The 14,612-nt window shown below is 33.1% G+C and overlaps 1 protein-coding gene across 1 annotated transcript in view; it reads right to left on the reverse strand.

The window, feature by feature from the left end:
* Nucleotides 1–14,612, reverse strand: part of EML5 (EMAP like 5) — a 102,923-nt gene that overhangs the window by 53,408 nt on the left and 34,903 nt on the right. Inside the window, exons 6-13 of the mRNA XM_035539456.2 lie at nt 14,354–14,489; nt 10,132–10,333; nt 8,875–9,012; nt 8,225–8,481; nt 6,031–6,243; nt 4,074–4,241; nt 3,325–3,431; nt 2,820–2,938 (exon numbers count right to left, since the gene is read on the reverse strand). Coding sequence (XP_035395349.1) covers nt 2,820–2,938; nt 3,325–3,431; nt 4,074–4,241; nt 6,031–6,243; nt 8,225–8,481; nt 8,875–9,012; nt 10,132–10,333; nt 14,354–14,489 — 1,340 coding nt within the window. The remainder of the gene's footprint in view (nt 1–2,819; nt 2,939–3,324; nt 3,432–4,073; nt 4,242–6,030; nt 6,244–8,224; nt 8,482–8,874; nt 9,013–10,131; nt 10,334–14,353; nt 14,490–14,612) is intronic.

Consider the following 14,612-nt stretch of genomic DNA (forward strand, 5'->3'; position numbering starts at 1 on the left):
AGTTGGGTTAGATATATTAACAGATATATATTTTGACCAACTGTGTTCAGTCAATACAGTCAATGGAGCCTGCAGAGCTACTCAGGTGACCAGAAGTCAACATTTAGTTTCACTGCCTAAGCTCCACTAACCACTGAATGGATCTCCACTGACTGTAACTAAAGTTGAGATACACAGCTAGGAACACCTACTTTTAGTAAATAATTATAAATTCCTTTAGTCTGAAGCTGGATCCCACCCACAATTTCAAGTTCCACATCTATAGCCAAATCAGGGACAACTTCGTAAGTGGTGTGATACCTGGGAAAGAAGTAAATTCTCTGATGCTGTAAATGTTTCAAAATTTGTACACGATTGTTTGAAATATTTATGGGGAAAATTTAGAATACAGTACAACGCTCCCCTGAAAATCTCCAAAAGAACTGAATGTCAAAATAGACATGCCTGAGACAAGTCTTCAGCACAAAGGTAGAGAGAAAAAAAGGGAAAAAGGGAAAAGGGGGGGGAAATATTGCCTTATGGCAGTAATCATTTTCTCAGAAGTAATCACTTATAGCCTTCTCTCTTCAGATGCTATTTGTAGCTATTTGCTTTGGCAGGAATCCATGCAAGGTGTCATAAGACTTATTTCTGAGCATGAGAAATCTCATGCCATCTTCAAACGGTAACCAAATTTCACCTTATACTCAGGGCAGTTTAATGAATATAATGAAACAAACTAAATCTTGCTTAAAGCCTTTGAACAATTTTATTTATTTTAAATCTTGTTCTTATTAGATCAGCAACATAGCTTTGAGATAATACAGGACACAAGTATTATATCTGCATCCTTATTCCTTATACCAAAAAGGAAGGCATTATAAATGTTGGGTCTGTGAAAAGGTTCTTCTGAATATCTCAAAAGATGTATCCTTTCTATGTTTCTGAACCACCATTGTCACACATGGTGGAAGGAAAATAGAGGATTGGTTAAGAAGAGGCCAAACTCGTTAGCATACCATTTTAATAACCTGCTTCTGATGATGATTGCATCAGATCTCTTAGAGAAGAATGCACTTAAAGACTAGCATTTAATAGAAGTTGCCTTCTCATCTGTATTAGTCAGTGGCTGGCTCACATACAATAAGCATTATTGTTTTTATCCCTTTCCAAAATAGGAAGTAACCAGAGGTTTAAAAGATTTCTCATAGGATATTAAAATATTTTAAAACTTCATCTTTCAAGGCAGTTGACAAATTCAAAACACAAAAACACCTCAAAAACAAAGAAAGGAATAAGAGTTTCCTATTTCCCTAGTTCGAAAAAGCACCACTTTTTACACTTTCAAGGAAAATCCAAGACATTTCCATTGCATCTAAAGAAAGGTGAAGCAAAGCAGACTTCCTGAATCAGAGAATATGCCTATTACTCACTTGGATGTGGGTCACTTTAAAGTTAACAGCCTGGACATTGAGAAAAATCTGTTGTTCAGCATGGATTCTTCATTAGTTTCCTTGATGCACATTGGGTAACCAGACAGAACTCAACTGGACATTCTACTTCTGGTCATTCCTGGATATTCTGGTCAAGCTTCACTTCTGTTGTGAAGGAAATAACAATAATCCCAAAGATCCAGGGCCCTTGCTCGTACTACATCTTCCTCAGGATCATTTGGTTTGATTTCTTAGATCAACTTTTAAAGACTATGTACAGCTACCCACCTTAATGCATTTCCTACATAGATATAAAAATCTTCAACTAAGAATTCTGGGCCACCAAAAAATAGAAATTAAAAAGAAAAAAAAATAACTTTGTATTAAGTTTCTTTTTTGTCATTATTTCCCAAACTGTCCCTTAAACTTCATGTCTGCTACAGACAGAATCACTGAGTTGAATGATTAACTATTCTTAGCCAATTAGTTCATTAAGCCTTCCACGTGGAACCCTTTTAATATTAAGGGTCATTACAGACAGTAAAGATAGACAGCATCAGAACTTATTGTTCACTTAGTTACCTCTAAGAAGTAACTTGCATTCCTGCAAAGAGGTATCTTTTGAAAAGAAAACAGTATTACCCAACTTCCAATGCCTTAATTTAACAAAGGCTTTGGTTTTGCTTTGTATGAAGGGAATTTATGTTTCTGTGCATTATTCTAATGTAGTAACATCTATCAGTTTGCTTTAAAACACCACATCTTTGTTCTGACGAAAAAATCTTCAGTTATGAAGAATTATGGAAAACTACCAATCCCAAAGATGAAATCATAGGATTTCAAGGATGCATCGGAAAGTTATTTTGTTACTCAATTATTAGCACCAAAAAGAGAATGAAACTGAATTCTAACACACTTACAGGATCTAGTAAGAACTTAAATTTAATTCCTAAGCTAACAGAGGTATTTTTAAATTCTTTCAGATTAAGTATAGAAAAGTGAGTTTAGAAATATATATTTAATAAAATACGGATAAAACACCAGTTATTATAAAACCCAGGAGTATTCAGCTAAACAAAATTTCTGTTGTAGCTTCCATACCAAAAAGAGAACTATTACTTTTCAGGGACTGAAAAATATGGGCGATAGTCAAATATTTTATTTAGTCACCTCTACTCAAATAACAAACATCAGCTATATTTTCAGTGTAAATTCACTTCAGAATTCACATTCAGAACAATTCTAGCTTAGCATTAAATGCTACCATTAATTTAACGCAAATTTACTTTCAGAGAAATAAATAAAAACACTAAATTGCAAAGCCTTTCATTATGTTTTTAAACCACAAATACCAATCTCAAAAACAGTAGTCTGCTTGTATATTTTAAAGAAACCTATTTTTCATACCCATGAACAAAATGTAATCTTATACTGTTCCCTGGAGCTCTCTCTCGTCTCTTAGAAGCCGCACTTTTTCTTTTTTCTTTGCATTGCTCTTTAAGTTGAGGTAGATCTTCTTTGTAAACCTTTAAGAAAAAGTACACTTGTAAATTAATAGATTTATAAGAAAAGTGTGTTTCTGAGAATTCACCCACAATTATCACCCACAAAAATGTTATACAGACACTTGAAAAAAAGTCTCCAGTAACTGTAGTTGGTGATTTTACATTGCGACTTGGTTTTAAGCTACAACCAAAATTCTTAAAAACATGCTAGGAATAAGTGAAATCACTTTCTGTGTGTGTTTGACTTAATATTTTGAATGCATCAGATAGTAATAATTCTCATGATCTTGCTCAATTTCTGCTGAGTTCTCAGAGTCCTAATTTCTCAAGTTCCAGTAGGTCCTGGTAAAAGACCTTACTTAAACCCCAGGAAGCATTCCAACTCCCATCAAAACTAAAATCATTACCTGTCGACGATAGGTTATCTGTGTCTCTTGCTCAATTTCAGAGTCCAGCTCTGGAACATCAGACTGATCTGAATCTGATTCATCGCTATTAGAATCAACCAGACTCTCTGTCACCAAGAAAACAGAAAATGAAGCAACCTAAATTACAAAACAGGAAACGTTTGAAGTAGCTGCTTAATGTTTCTGATTTGATAGTCAATAAAAATATTAAAAATATTAATATAGTTGATTAACATGTTGGTATAACTCATCATGACTCCAGTGCTCCGGACAATTGCAAATGTATTTTACTTCATACACTGTGAATAATGTACAAGATTTAAACACCAGTTTACAGACCCAAGATCTTAATAACAGCTGTATCAGTCAGTGGTAGAAACATGATTTTTTGTCCAAATATTAAATGCCTATAGACTGTTTTTTAAAACAAACCAAAATACCCTAACAATTACAACTTTTAAATTATCATCTAAATACTTCAAAACTTTGATCAGATGACAGAATTTTTAAATTTTTCCATTGCACAGGGAACACAATAGTGGTGTGTGTGTTTTTTTTTTTTTTTTTTTTAACAATGTTGATAAGACTGATCATACGTATGTGCAAGTATGAGGTCATGTAATCAAGTACTTCAGGCAGCTGCAAAGTTTAAAGAATAACAATTTCATTCAATGGCAATTTTGAATAGCTGTTTCTATATTGGCATTAAACAATTTTACTTAACACCCCCTACATTATAAATTACTTACCTTGGGGTGCTATATGAAGAGAATCTTTCAACTTCCGATCAGGGACAAATTTCCACTGAAAGACAGAATGATCAGCTCCCCCAATGGAAACAACCCACTGGTGATCATGCGACCATCTGACGTTTGTCACATGAGCAGAATGACCAAGATATTTTTTAAACTTTGCTCCTAGAACAAGAACAAAAATCCTCTCCAATACACATGGAATAAATGTTTCAGAAGCACAACGGAAAAAAAAACAAACACACAAAGCACAACTATAAAAAGTCAGAGATTAGTTATGACACTAATTACTAGTAATTAAGCTAATTAATAATAATAATGCTGATTAATAGCAGTAACATTTTGCACTGTCCTCAATATTGTCTTTTTTTTTTTTTTTTAAACTTGGATTCCATAATATGTCTCTAACAAGTTAAACAGAGAAAATACGATAGTCCTGTATGAGGTATACTAAGGAATATTTTTTCATTTAATGCAATTTATTAGTGTTATTTATTTACCCCACTAACCAAGATTTTCCCAGTTACTATTTCTACACTGAAAAGACGTCATTATTTAAATCTTTAAATTTAAATGTAAATGTTATATCATTTATATATAGCTTAGTGAAAATACCCCCATCTGTGCTCACAGTACTGGTTCCTGCTTCTATTTTTGTGGGATTTGAGTGCTAAGCACTTCCAGCAATTTGTATCATGACACCTTTAGAAGCTTTAGTAATGGTAGTATAACTGTATCACATTTTCACTGGCTCCTGCATAATTACAACACAATGATTACATCAGTTAGTAAAGGAAGGTGTTAACAGCACTGTTCAGATTTATAACTCTAGTACAAAATAGGGGATAAAAAGGGAACAAATTCAATTTCCTTCAAATTGACAGATTTTTTTTCAAGAACGTGTTTTTGGATTATCTCAGGTACTGCCTTAGGAGTCTCAGGTTTAAAAATAAAATTGGGAAGATTGAAATTATCATTATCACCTTTTACACATAGAGTTGAGAAAATTATGGAGGAATATCAGTTGCTTAAAAAAAATTTCTTTAATAGCATACATATATTGCTTAAAGACATCTCCTAAGACCCAGCAAGATCATCATATGGCTGTAGTCAGCATTAAATATGCAATGCTGCAAAATTGCAATGATGCTACTATAATACTCATTTCCTCTTTCAAAAGATAGATATTTGAACTAGTCCCCAGGCAAACTCTTTTTGGTTAAGATAACACTTATTAAAAAGTGAGGCTTGAAGACAGAGATTTACCTCTGGGATCAATGCTTTGTTTCAATTCAATTCTAATAGTGTCTAGAATGGAGTTCTTCAAACAGCTCTAAAAAAACGAAGTCCTTCTCATCAAACATATGTCATAAAAGATACGTGTTTCTCTCTTTTCACTTAGTCATGAACAGTAAAATTAAAAATGATAGACCTTGCTTTAGGCTTTAGTTTTAAAAATTTCACTTGAGATTTGTCATTACCCTTCTTAAAAATTTGAGGGAAAATGTGATTTAAACTTCAAATAACATACTGTGGAACAGTCTGATAACAGACTACGTAGTCTGATCTGTGTAGGTCCCTTCCAACTGAACTGTTCTGTTCTATTCTAAAACTACTCGAAGATCAAGGTAAAAATACTTAAAAATATAGATCTTATAAAAAGGTGGACACTGTATCACCTCATGAAATTCCATCCAAAAAAAAGAACCATTTTGCAAAATAAAAGATGCATAAAACTTTTGATTATTCTATGCAAAATAAAACACTGTTACAGTTACTATTGCAGTTGTCAATACTCCATCCTGTCACTGTCTGTCACCTCTGAGCTCAAACTAAACTACTAAGAATAAATTGGCCATTTATACAATTTCTTATAATATAAATCCAGTTTTCTAAAACCTTTTCTTGAGTAACCAAAATTCATAAATATGCATTTAGGAACTCAAGGTACTACCTTTTCTTAGACATGGGTATCGAAAGAGCTTTACTATTCCATAATCGTCAGCTGTAACCATAACTTGTCCAATAAAATTTGCATCCACAGAATTTATATCATTTATATCTGAATATTTGGGCCAAATTCCGTTAACTTCAACACCAGAAACACAGGTCCACGATGCCCACTGAACACCCTTCAATTCCTCCTTGCTTGATACTTCCTTTCCACCTAAGAGCAAAATAAAAATGGTGAGTTACTTACAGTTTTAGAGAATGTAAAATTCTGAAAAAAATATTTGAAATAAAATCCAACAGAGAGCTAAAACCTGGCATTCTAATACTGTCCTGATCTAACTCTAATCCCACAGAGCTTCATGAGGAGTATTAGTACTGAGTCAGACCACAGGCCCATTTAATAAATACTGTCTTAAAAGAGGAGAGGAAGGGAAAAAAGAGAGGAAAAAAATAGGAAAAGTTCAACTGCTATGTGCTCCTCCAGAAACTGGAGAACTCCAGTGCACCTCCTTTGAACATCCTTCAGCCCTAATGAAATAACTGCACTCTTTGACAAGGTTTACCTTGTAAGCTCTTCCCATTACTAATCCATGTAAATGATGACTATTAATACTGGTTATATCCGTGATTAAGTCCTACAGATCTCGTATTAGGCAACTCTAAGTTCCTTATTCATTTACAATGGAATTTCAAGTGTTACAGGATTCTGATCATTGTTTTAAAATATTTAGGAGATTCTTCTAACACCCCCCATGCCAAAATATTTTATCTATTTACATTAACAGGCTTTCACAATCACATGTTCTAATTGTATCAAGAAATTTCAGGCTGAAAGCTGCCTGTATAACTCCAACTTGTTCCTCCTGTATGTACATATTTGATACAGTCTAAGTTCTCACTTACTATCCTTTCATGTTAGTTTTCTGTCTCATTCAGTGCACAAAATATAAGTTGCATATAGAATGAATTAGATGCTTCAACAAAAAGTCAGAAAAGGCTCCATAGAACTATGAATAATGTACAGTGCAAAGTAAATATTGTATAACAAATGAAGGGGCAATGCAGTAAGCAATAGTAATAAAAATCACAAATTATTAAATACAAAAAGCTTGAGTGGGAAAAATATAGAATGGAATTACATAAGTGTATATGCACAGAAAAAAAACAACACGTCAAACCTTTTGGCAAACACTGCCCTTGGCTTATTACAACTATTATCTACTTAAATTTGAAGATTTAAGACATGTACTATGCGCACATCTTCTGCAAAAGGAAGTGCCTTGATCAAAACTGTTTCAAGTTCAGACAGCATTGTCTTGAAGATACTTACAATAGTGGGGTTGTTACATATTTTGAATCTGAAAACTATATTTTAATATACTATTTAACATTGCAATTTTCTTTAATAGTCCCCCGCCATGAAACAGGAAAAAAAGAGACATTTGAACTTACATTATCAAAAGACTAGCCGGCTAAATATCACTGTGACTATTTTATTCATTTTGAAGGCTATATGACTGAATCGTACATGTATCACAGCTTTGATATTTCTTTTGTTTCCACTGAAGAATTCCTAGCATTGCAGTATCCTTACATCAGGTACTCTTATTTTCTCCAGAGTAACCTACTCCTGTTATGTTTCCAAGTTAATTTGCATTTGGTTTCTACCTACTACAAATTTTTCACTGCAAAAGCTGTTGTAAACTAAATTCCTCAACTCTACCACAAATATAGTCCTAGAAAATGAGATGACTCTTCTGAGACAATATATTGATTTTTCCATATATTTTAAAAAACATACAGTGCAAGCAAAAGATAATCCATTTAATACACAAGTTTAATAAATGCAATGGTATTAACCTATTGCAAAATTTAATTTGAATGTAAGGCATTATTTATCTTATTTTTCTAAGAAAGTGAGAGCAAAGATTTACTTTGGAGAAATAAAATGAATTTTAAGTCAGCATCTTTACCATGCAGCATTGATAAAAAAAGAGTAAACATTTAAGGATAAAAATGTTTAAGTAACTTTGGCAGAAAATGCTATCTTTATTCAAATAAAGCAAATCCCTTTATAGATTTTTAAAAAAATCTTAATAATCCGATGCTTTGAACCAGGATTAAGCTCTCTTTATCAAACTACTATACATTCTGTAATTTGCAACAAACATCATAAAGGCAACTTGAAATCTTACTTGGCATCCTGTAAAAAAGCCTCTTCCCATTGCCATCATTGGTCTGTAAGTATTTACTGTCTGAAGACCAATCCATATGGGTGATGAAACTTAAAGATCCAATACATTCTCCAATTTTCTTGTATCGCTGAACAACACCATATATATCCACAGAGCTGTCATTGGAACCAACAGCTAGGAAATTCCCATCTGGTGAATATTTCAGTTCATGAATAGCTTCTTTCCTGTCTTTGATATGAACAACCTCAGTCATATCTCTGTAGTATGAAAGAAAGCATGTCATAAGTATAGAAGAGCTTTATCACACTGTCAAGATCCCAGTTGTAAAAAAAAAAAATTAAAACGATGAAATGAAATGAACTATCATATGTGCGAACACAGCACTAAAATAACTTCCTAGAACACTGCCATTCTTTCCAAAATACCAATATACTCTTACAAACGTGTTGTTACAGAAAGCCTCTGCCATATTTGTACATATATATTTAAATAATCTGAGCACTCTTAGGATCAGTAACTTAAAAACAAATTTAAGTGGTCTCCTTGGGTGTGGCTGCTACGTTATTAATATACATACAATTTATAAAAGCAATTAGATAACATACTTGAAAGAGTTTATAACATATCTATTCTCAATTTTTGTAACCTACCTGACTCGAAGCACTGTGAAAGAGCCATCCTTCATTCCCAGAGCAAGATGGATTCCATCAGTACTAACTGCCGCACACCGAATGGGTTCCTCCATATTGCACCGAGCGATCAGAGCATGATCTATTAAACTCCAGATTCTAAAATAATGATTACAAATACAAAGAGTGGTTTGTAACTGTGTGATAGATAGCATGAAGCCTGCAATTTCAGCAGAACACTGGACGTGGTAGTGTCCCATTTTATAAATATATCCATTAATAAATATCCACAAGGAACACCCAAGACAGATGAATGAGTTTTGCACATAAAAAAGAATAATCTTACATTTAATGGTGAGAGATTCTATAATGACAAGATGCAGGAACAGGTTAATTTTGTCATTCTGAATATAAAAATAATGATGTCATATGATAAGACTTACGTATAGATGATTTTGAAAGTTCAACTATTTTGTTAATTATTTTAGCTAAAAAAGATAAAGAACAGTTAAAGACTTTACAGGCTAAACATAGCCTTTCCTATTAGCAAACCATCACTCGTAAGTCCCTACATATAACTAGGTATTATTATAAAATCAAAGTTGTTATTACAAAATACACTACATCTACCATTTACAAGATATATCTGGCACCCTAGAGTAGAATTTTAGTATTCCTGATTCAACTATTATTTTGATTAACCATGTTAAATTTAAATACTTAATAGAAATGTCACAACATTTAATTTGTAAGAAAGAAGGAAAAAAGGCATTTTTGACAAAAAAAGGTGAACTTGCAAATGAGTAATTTACTGGTTGTTTCTTCCAGGAAATGGATTCTATTTAATATGTATGTATTAGCTTGATGCAACTCTCAGGCTAAAAGTTAATTCTCATCATTTTAAGAGTGAAAATTGTAAGTTTCTACTGTAGTTTTTTATCCAAGTGTAACTTGCGAATGCCTAAGATAATTCCTGGGGAAAAAAAAAACAAACAAACAAACAAAAAAAACACTTAATGGGATGCTTGTGTACAAGGAGGAGTACATTACATTAAGCTAAATGGAATTTGTTAAAATTTTGTACATTTCATAATTTTTGTTAGCTATAAATTTTGACTTTATTATTATTAGAGGGCTCTAATTTCATGCTTCATAACTTCACTGGTTTAGATGCACTTCAGTGCCAATGATATTAAAATACATCGCAATTACATTATCTAGAAAATGAGTTGTTTGCATCAAAGTGCATGCAGATAAAAAAAATAAAAAAAATTCAACCTGACTGATCGATCATCGCTTCCAGTCATTGCTAATGGTTTTGTAGGATGGACAGCCAAAGCCCACAGCTCTCCTTCACAGTGCCCCTGCATTATCAGGAAGGGCTTATTACGCTCATGCACCACAATTTCAAAAATCTCACTGTCTTGCGTCCCAACAAGTATATGGTCTCCTCTCCAGCAAACACTTCTTACAGACAGACCTGTAGAAGGAAGAGATTGCTACTGAGAGGAATTTCCTGTGATTCTGTGAAAATAGGTAACATAACACAATAAAACATGGAGAAACATAAAACCAAGAAAACGTCAAGAAGTACCCATACATCTCTTACTCCCCCATTTACTCCATTTATCTATTCCACATCATATACCACTGCTGTTGGAACATTAATTTTTCAACACTAGTATTTAAGAAAAATCTAAAGTCAATCATAAGCCTTTTTTTTTTTTTTTAAATAAAGTAAAGAAAATGTAGCCAATTCTTGTATAACAAGTTCTCTGACAGAGGAAGACAATACTGACCTTTGCATCTCAAAGTCTGAATTTAATGCCATTAAATTTCAAAAATAGGTAACAGTAAATAGAAATTACAATTTCTGATCAAACCTTGGATCTATATAAGTAGCTGAATGAATTCCGATTATGTAAGTGCAAAAGCATCAGTATATCATATATTAGATATGATAGCCAAAGAGCCCAATACTTTCCAGCTTGTTTCTAAGATGCTACCCCTACAGCAAATCCTTGTAACATCTTAGTGTCTGATTTCTGACACCCCTCCCACCAAAATAATAAAAACAGAACTCAGTGGAACAATATATAAAAGAGTTGAAAAAGGGTTTATGATGGAATTTAACATGCATTTTTGAACAACTGAATTACTTTCCAGGTTTACAGTGGAGCTGAGCACTCACAAACTGCACTTATTGTGGATAAGGTTGTGAATAATAAAATGAAAGTTTGGATAGTTCTGTGTGGAGAACTCAATCTTAGACCCCCCCAATATGCACCTTTTAAAACAGGTTGTAATTATTACAATCTGAGAATGCAAGTCAATTTTGTCAATTTCAGCTCTAGATAAATAGATGGAAGAGAGAATTACATTAGGCATTGCTACCAAAACACTGACTTTTGTGAACGGCGGGTCAAGAATGGCCTTTGATAAATTACTCTGGAGTAATAAGGGAGAGAAAATTTTACCCATCAAATGAGAGAAGTGAATACTGTATGAGTTGATGTCCTCTGAAAAAATATTTTTGATTGTGTAGAGGGAAAAGAAGAGCCTTATGTTTTTAAAATTATGTAGAAGAAAAATTGCAAGGCTCAGAAACAGTGAATGTGTGGTTCAGCAATTCAGTTTTAACTGCATCAGTGTTTTAATTCTGACAAAGTAAGCTTTCAAAGCAAGGTTCCTGATCATGCCTACTTACCATGCGTTGCATCACAGGATAGCCCTCAAATGCACAGTAAGAGTACTTCCGTATGAAACAGAACTGAAAGGTGTTCAAGGAGTGTCCTCAGTGCACTCCAACTGCTATGTAATATTTAGTCCACTGAATCAGACTAGAGGTAATGCCCTTCAAACACTCATCAAAATGAATATATATTATGCTAATCAAGCCCTCTGCACCAACTGTTTTGGTTTGCAGACTTGTTCATATTGTGCTGCACTGGTGAATATAGCACCCTACCATTCAGCCCTAAGATCTAAACATTTTATATTGACATTTTATTTCTATATTGCCCTACAGCGTTTAAAAAAAAAAAAATCAAGAAAGAAATAACCAGAATCTTTGATGAAGAATGATTAAGAGATCTGTTTTAGTAATCTGGAACTTTTTTGGTGGAAGGAGATATTTTGAAATACAACTTGACTATTTGGAGATATATCTAGAGTCAATTAATTACTCTGAGCCATTCAGAGAGATATGGAACTTGAGGTAGCATTCACAGATGAAATTACCAACAGATAAGAGTATAGGAGCAGCAGAAAATGCAAGTAAGAAAACGTGTAGAATGACAGATCATAAAGGCAGTCCTCAAAATGATATAAGTAAGAAAAATCATATATGCAAAAGACCAAAGGAAAAGATTAAGCAAATCAAAATTATGAAAGACACGATTTTAGAACAAGTTATTAGCTGTGCTATGTGCATTTCACAAGCAAAGAAAAATGAAAGTGGAGTTCTCATAATTGATGAATCAAAGGAATCAAAAGAGTTCATAGCAAATGACTGTTCCACGGAAAGCAGAAGAAATGATGTGGAGCGGAGAACAAGTTTGAAAGAATGAAATGAAACATAACTTTCAACTACATGCAATAGATCTGAGAAACAGCAGCTGAGTTTAAAAGCCAAAATTTCTGATATGTCTGAACAGGTCTCTCTTTCTCTTCCTCTTGCTCCAATAGTATTTTCCCAAATCTGAACCTTTTTTTTTTTTTTTTAGCACAATAGCAAGTGACAATTTTTGGCCTTGGGATAATTTCCTTGGCAAATATCAAGTTACTGATATGTTTTATGGTTCCTTAAATTACAGGAAATTTTATGCACGCAAAGGTTCACGAGTGTACCACCAGACTTATCACTGAAGATAGACACACTTTTAGAGAATTGAAAATTTAACAAACGTTTCACGATTTCCTAATAGCAGTCACTGCTATGCTAGGTATTTATTCCTGTTGGTAGAGCAAATAGATACCTGTTTTTGTTACAGACCTAAAGGAGTTACAGTTAAATAGAACACTGTAAGAAAGAGAGAGAAAATATCTACAAATAGATTGTTTTGAAGGGAAAATATAAATTAAAAATAACAGAAATGAGAGATGCATCTATATTAGTAGCATTTTGAATATGAGACACAAAAGCAGAAAACTTTCATGTCAAAATGCATTGAATAATGTACAAATTCTCTTAAGAGATACTCCAGATCTGCTAAGTTGATTTTAAAAATGTTAAATTAATTGGGTGATAGAATACTGAAAGACAGAAATGCAGGTGAAGGCAAACATATTTTTCCTTTACTTTTGACAAATATATTAATGTACTAAATATATTATAAACTAGATTAACCTAATTCAAAGGGGTGAGCCAATTTATAAACACATCACTGTGAAACATTAGACTTTAATAGAAACTGAATACAATAGAAACAACAAATTCTGATTTACTTCTTTGAAATAAGTCTGTCAGACTAGACAGACACTGTAATGACTATCCGAAATTGTCAGTTAAGCACTGATTAAAAAAAAATATTGCACAGAAAAAAATTTATCTTTCTATGAAGTAAGAGAAGAACAAATGAAAACATTTGTCTCTTGATTTGAGACTGAAGAGATTATTTCTCTTAAATTGTCTCAGTCATGACAAAGTCACTGTACCCGAGGACATTTAAAATGGAATGTACTTCATCTTGCTGGAAGATTTCACAGTCTCAGTGGGAATGTCAAATGAATTACAGAATACGAGCATTTAACTCTGCTTGTAATCAGTTATTTATTGCCAATGATGTATCTGATTGTCATGAGACATTCTACTGCATCGTCAAATACTCAGCAAGATGTTACAAAACAGCAAAGTGACTGGGGGAAAAGAAAACCAAATGCCTATGTAAGCAGTATTTATTATACATGACATCAGTGCTTCAGAGCAAGCAATTCCCAAGCTAAAAGTTAATTATATTGTTTTCCTGCTTACTAAAGCACTGATATCTAGAACACCACTAACAAAACATACCTTGGACTGCTAGACATGAAATTTTAGCATGACAAACTGTAAATTGAAGTTACAGGTATATGTTAGCAGAGTTCTAAGTACTACAAAGCTGTAGATTACTTCCAAATAGTTTTTTTCTAAAAATATGGATAAATAGGCAATTTCTACATTCTGCTGTTTTTCATTGCAGCATCTTTTCTAAATTTTCTTGCTTCATTACTGTTCCTTGTTAAAACTGCTGTGCTATAGAACCAATACACATTTTATTGGCTTATTTACAATTTCATAGTATATAGTATGCTGTAGAGTAACTTTGACGGGCTACGTGATCTTCATATTAACAGGCATCATCAAAACAAAGCATTTCTTATCCTGAAAACAGTACATAGCAACATCTATGCCCCCCCCCCTTTTTTTTTTTTTTTTTTTTTTTCTTTAAGTCTTTTCTTGTTCAAAACACTGGAAAATTTCCAGCCTATGCAACATTGAAAGTGACAACATTCTTCTTACCTTTATATCCCTGGTCTGTTTCCCTGAGATCAATCACAGTAATTGGTTTAAAATTTAAATCCCACAAGCGAACACAGCCATCCCTGCCACCAGTGGCAAACCCCTCTTCACACGCATTCATGCTGAAAATTCCTGCCTGAAGAGAGAAGAAAATTATTTTTAATATATACAGATCAGAGTGACCAATATGGAAAGTGGAACTCTTCTCCTATTGTCCTCCTACCTGTTATGCTACTGAAAATTGCATAAAAATATGCAA

The sequence above is a fragment of the Cygnus atratus genome, chromosome 5 (assembly GCF_013377495.2).
Source record: "Cygnus atratus isolate AKBS03 ecotype Queensland, Australia chromosome 5, CAtr_DNAZoo_HiC_assembly, whole genome shotgun sequence".
Taxonomy (NCBI): domain Eukaryota; kingdom Metazoa; phylum Chordata; class Aves; order Anseriformes; family Anatidae; genus Cygnus; species Cygnus atratus.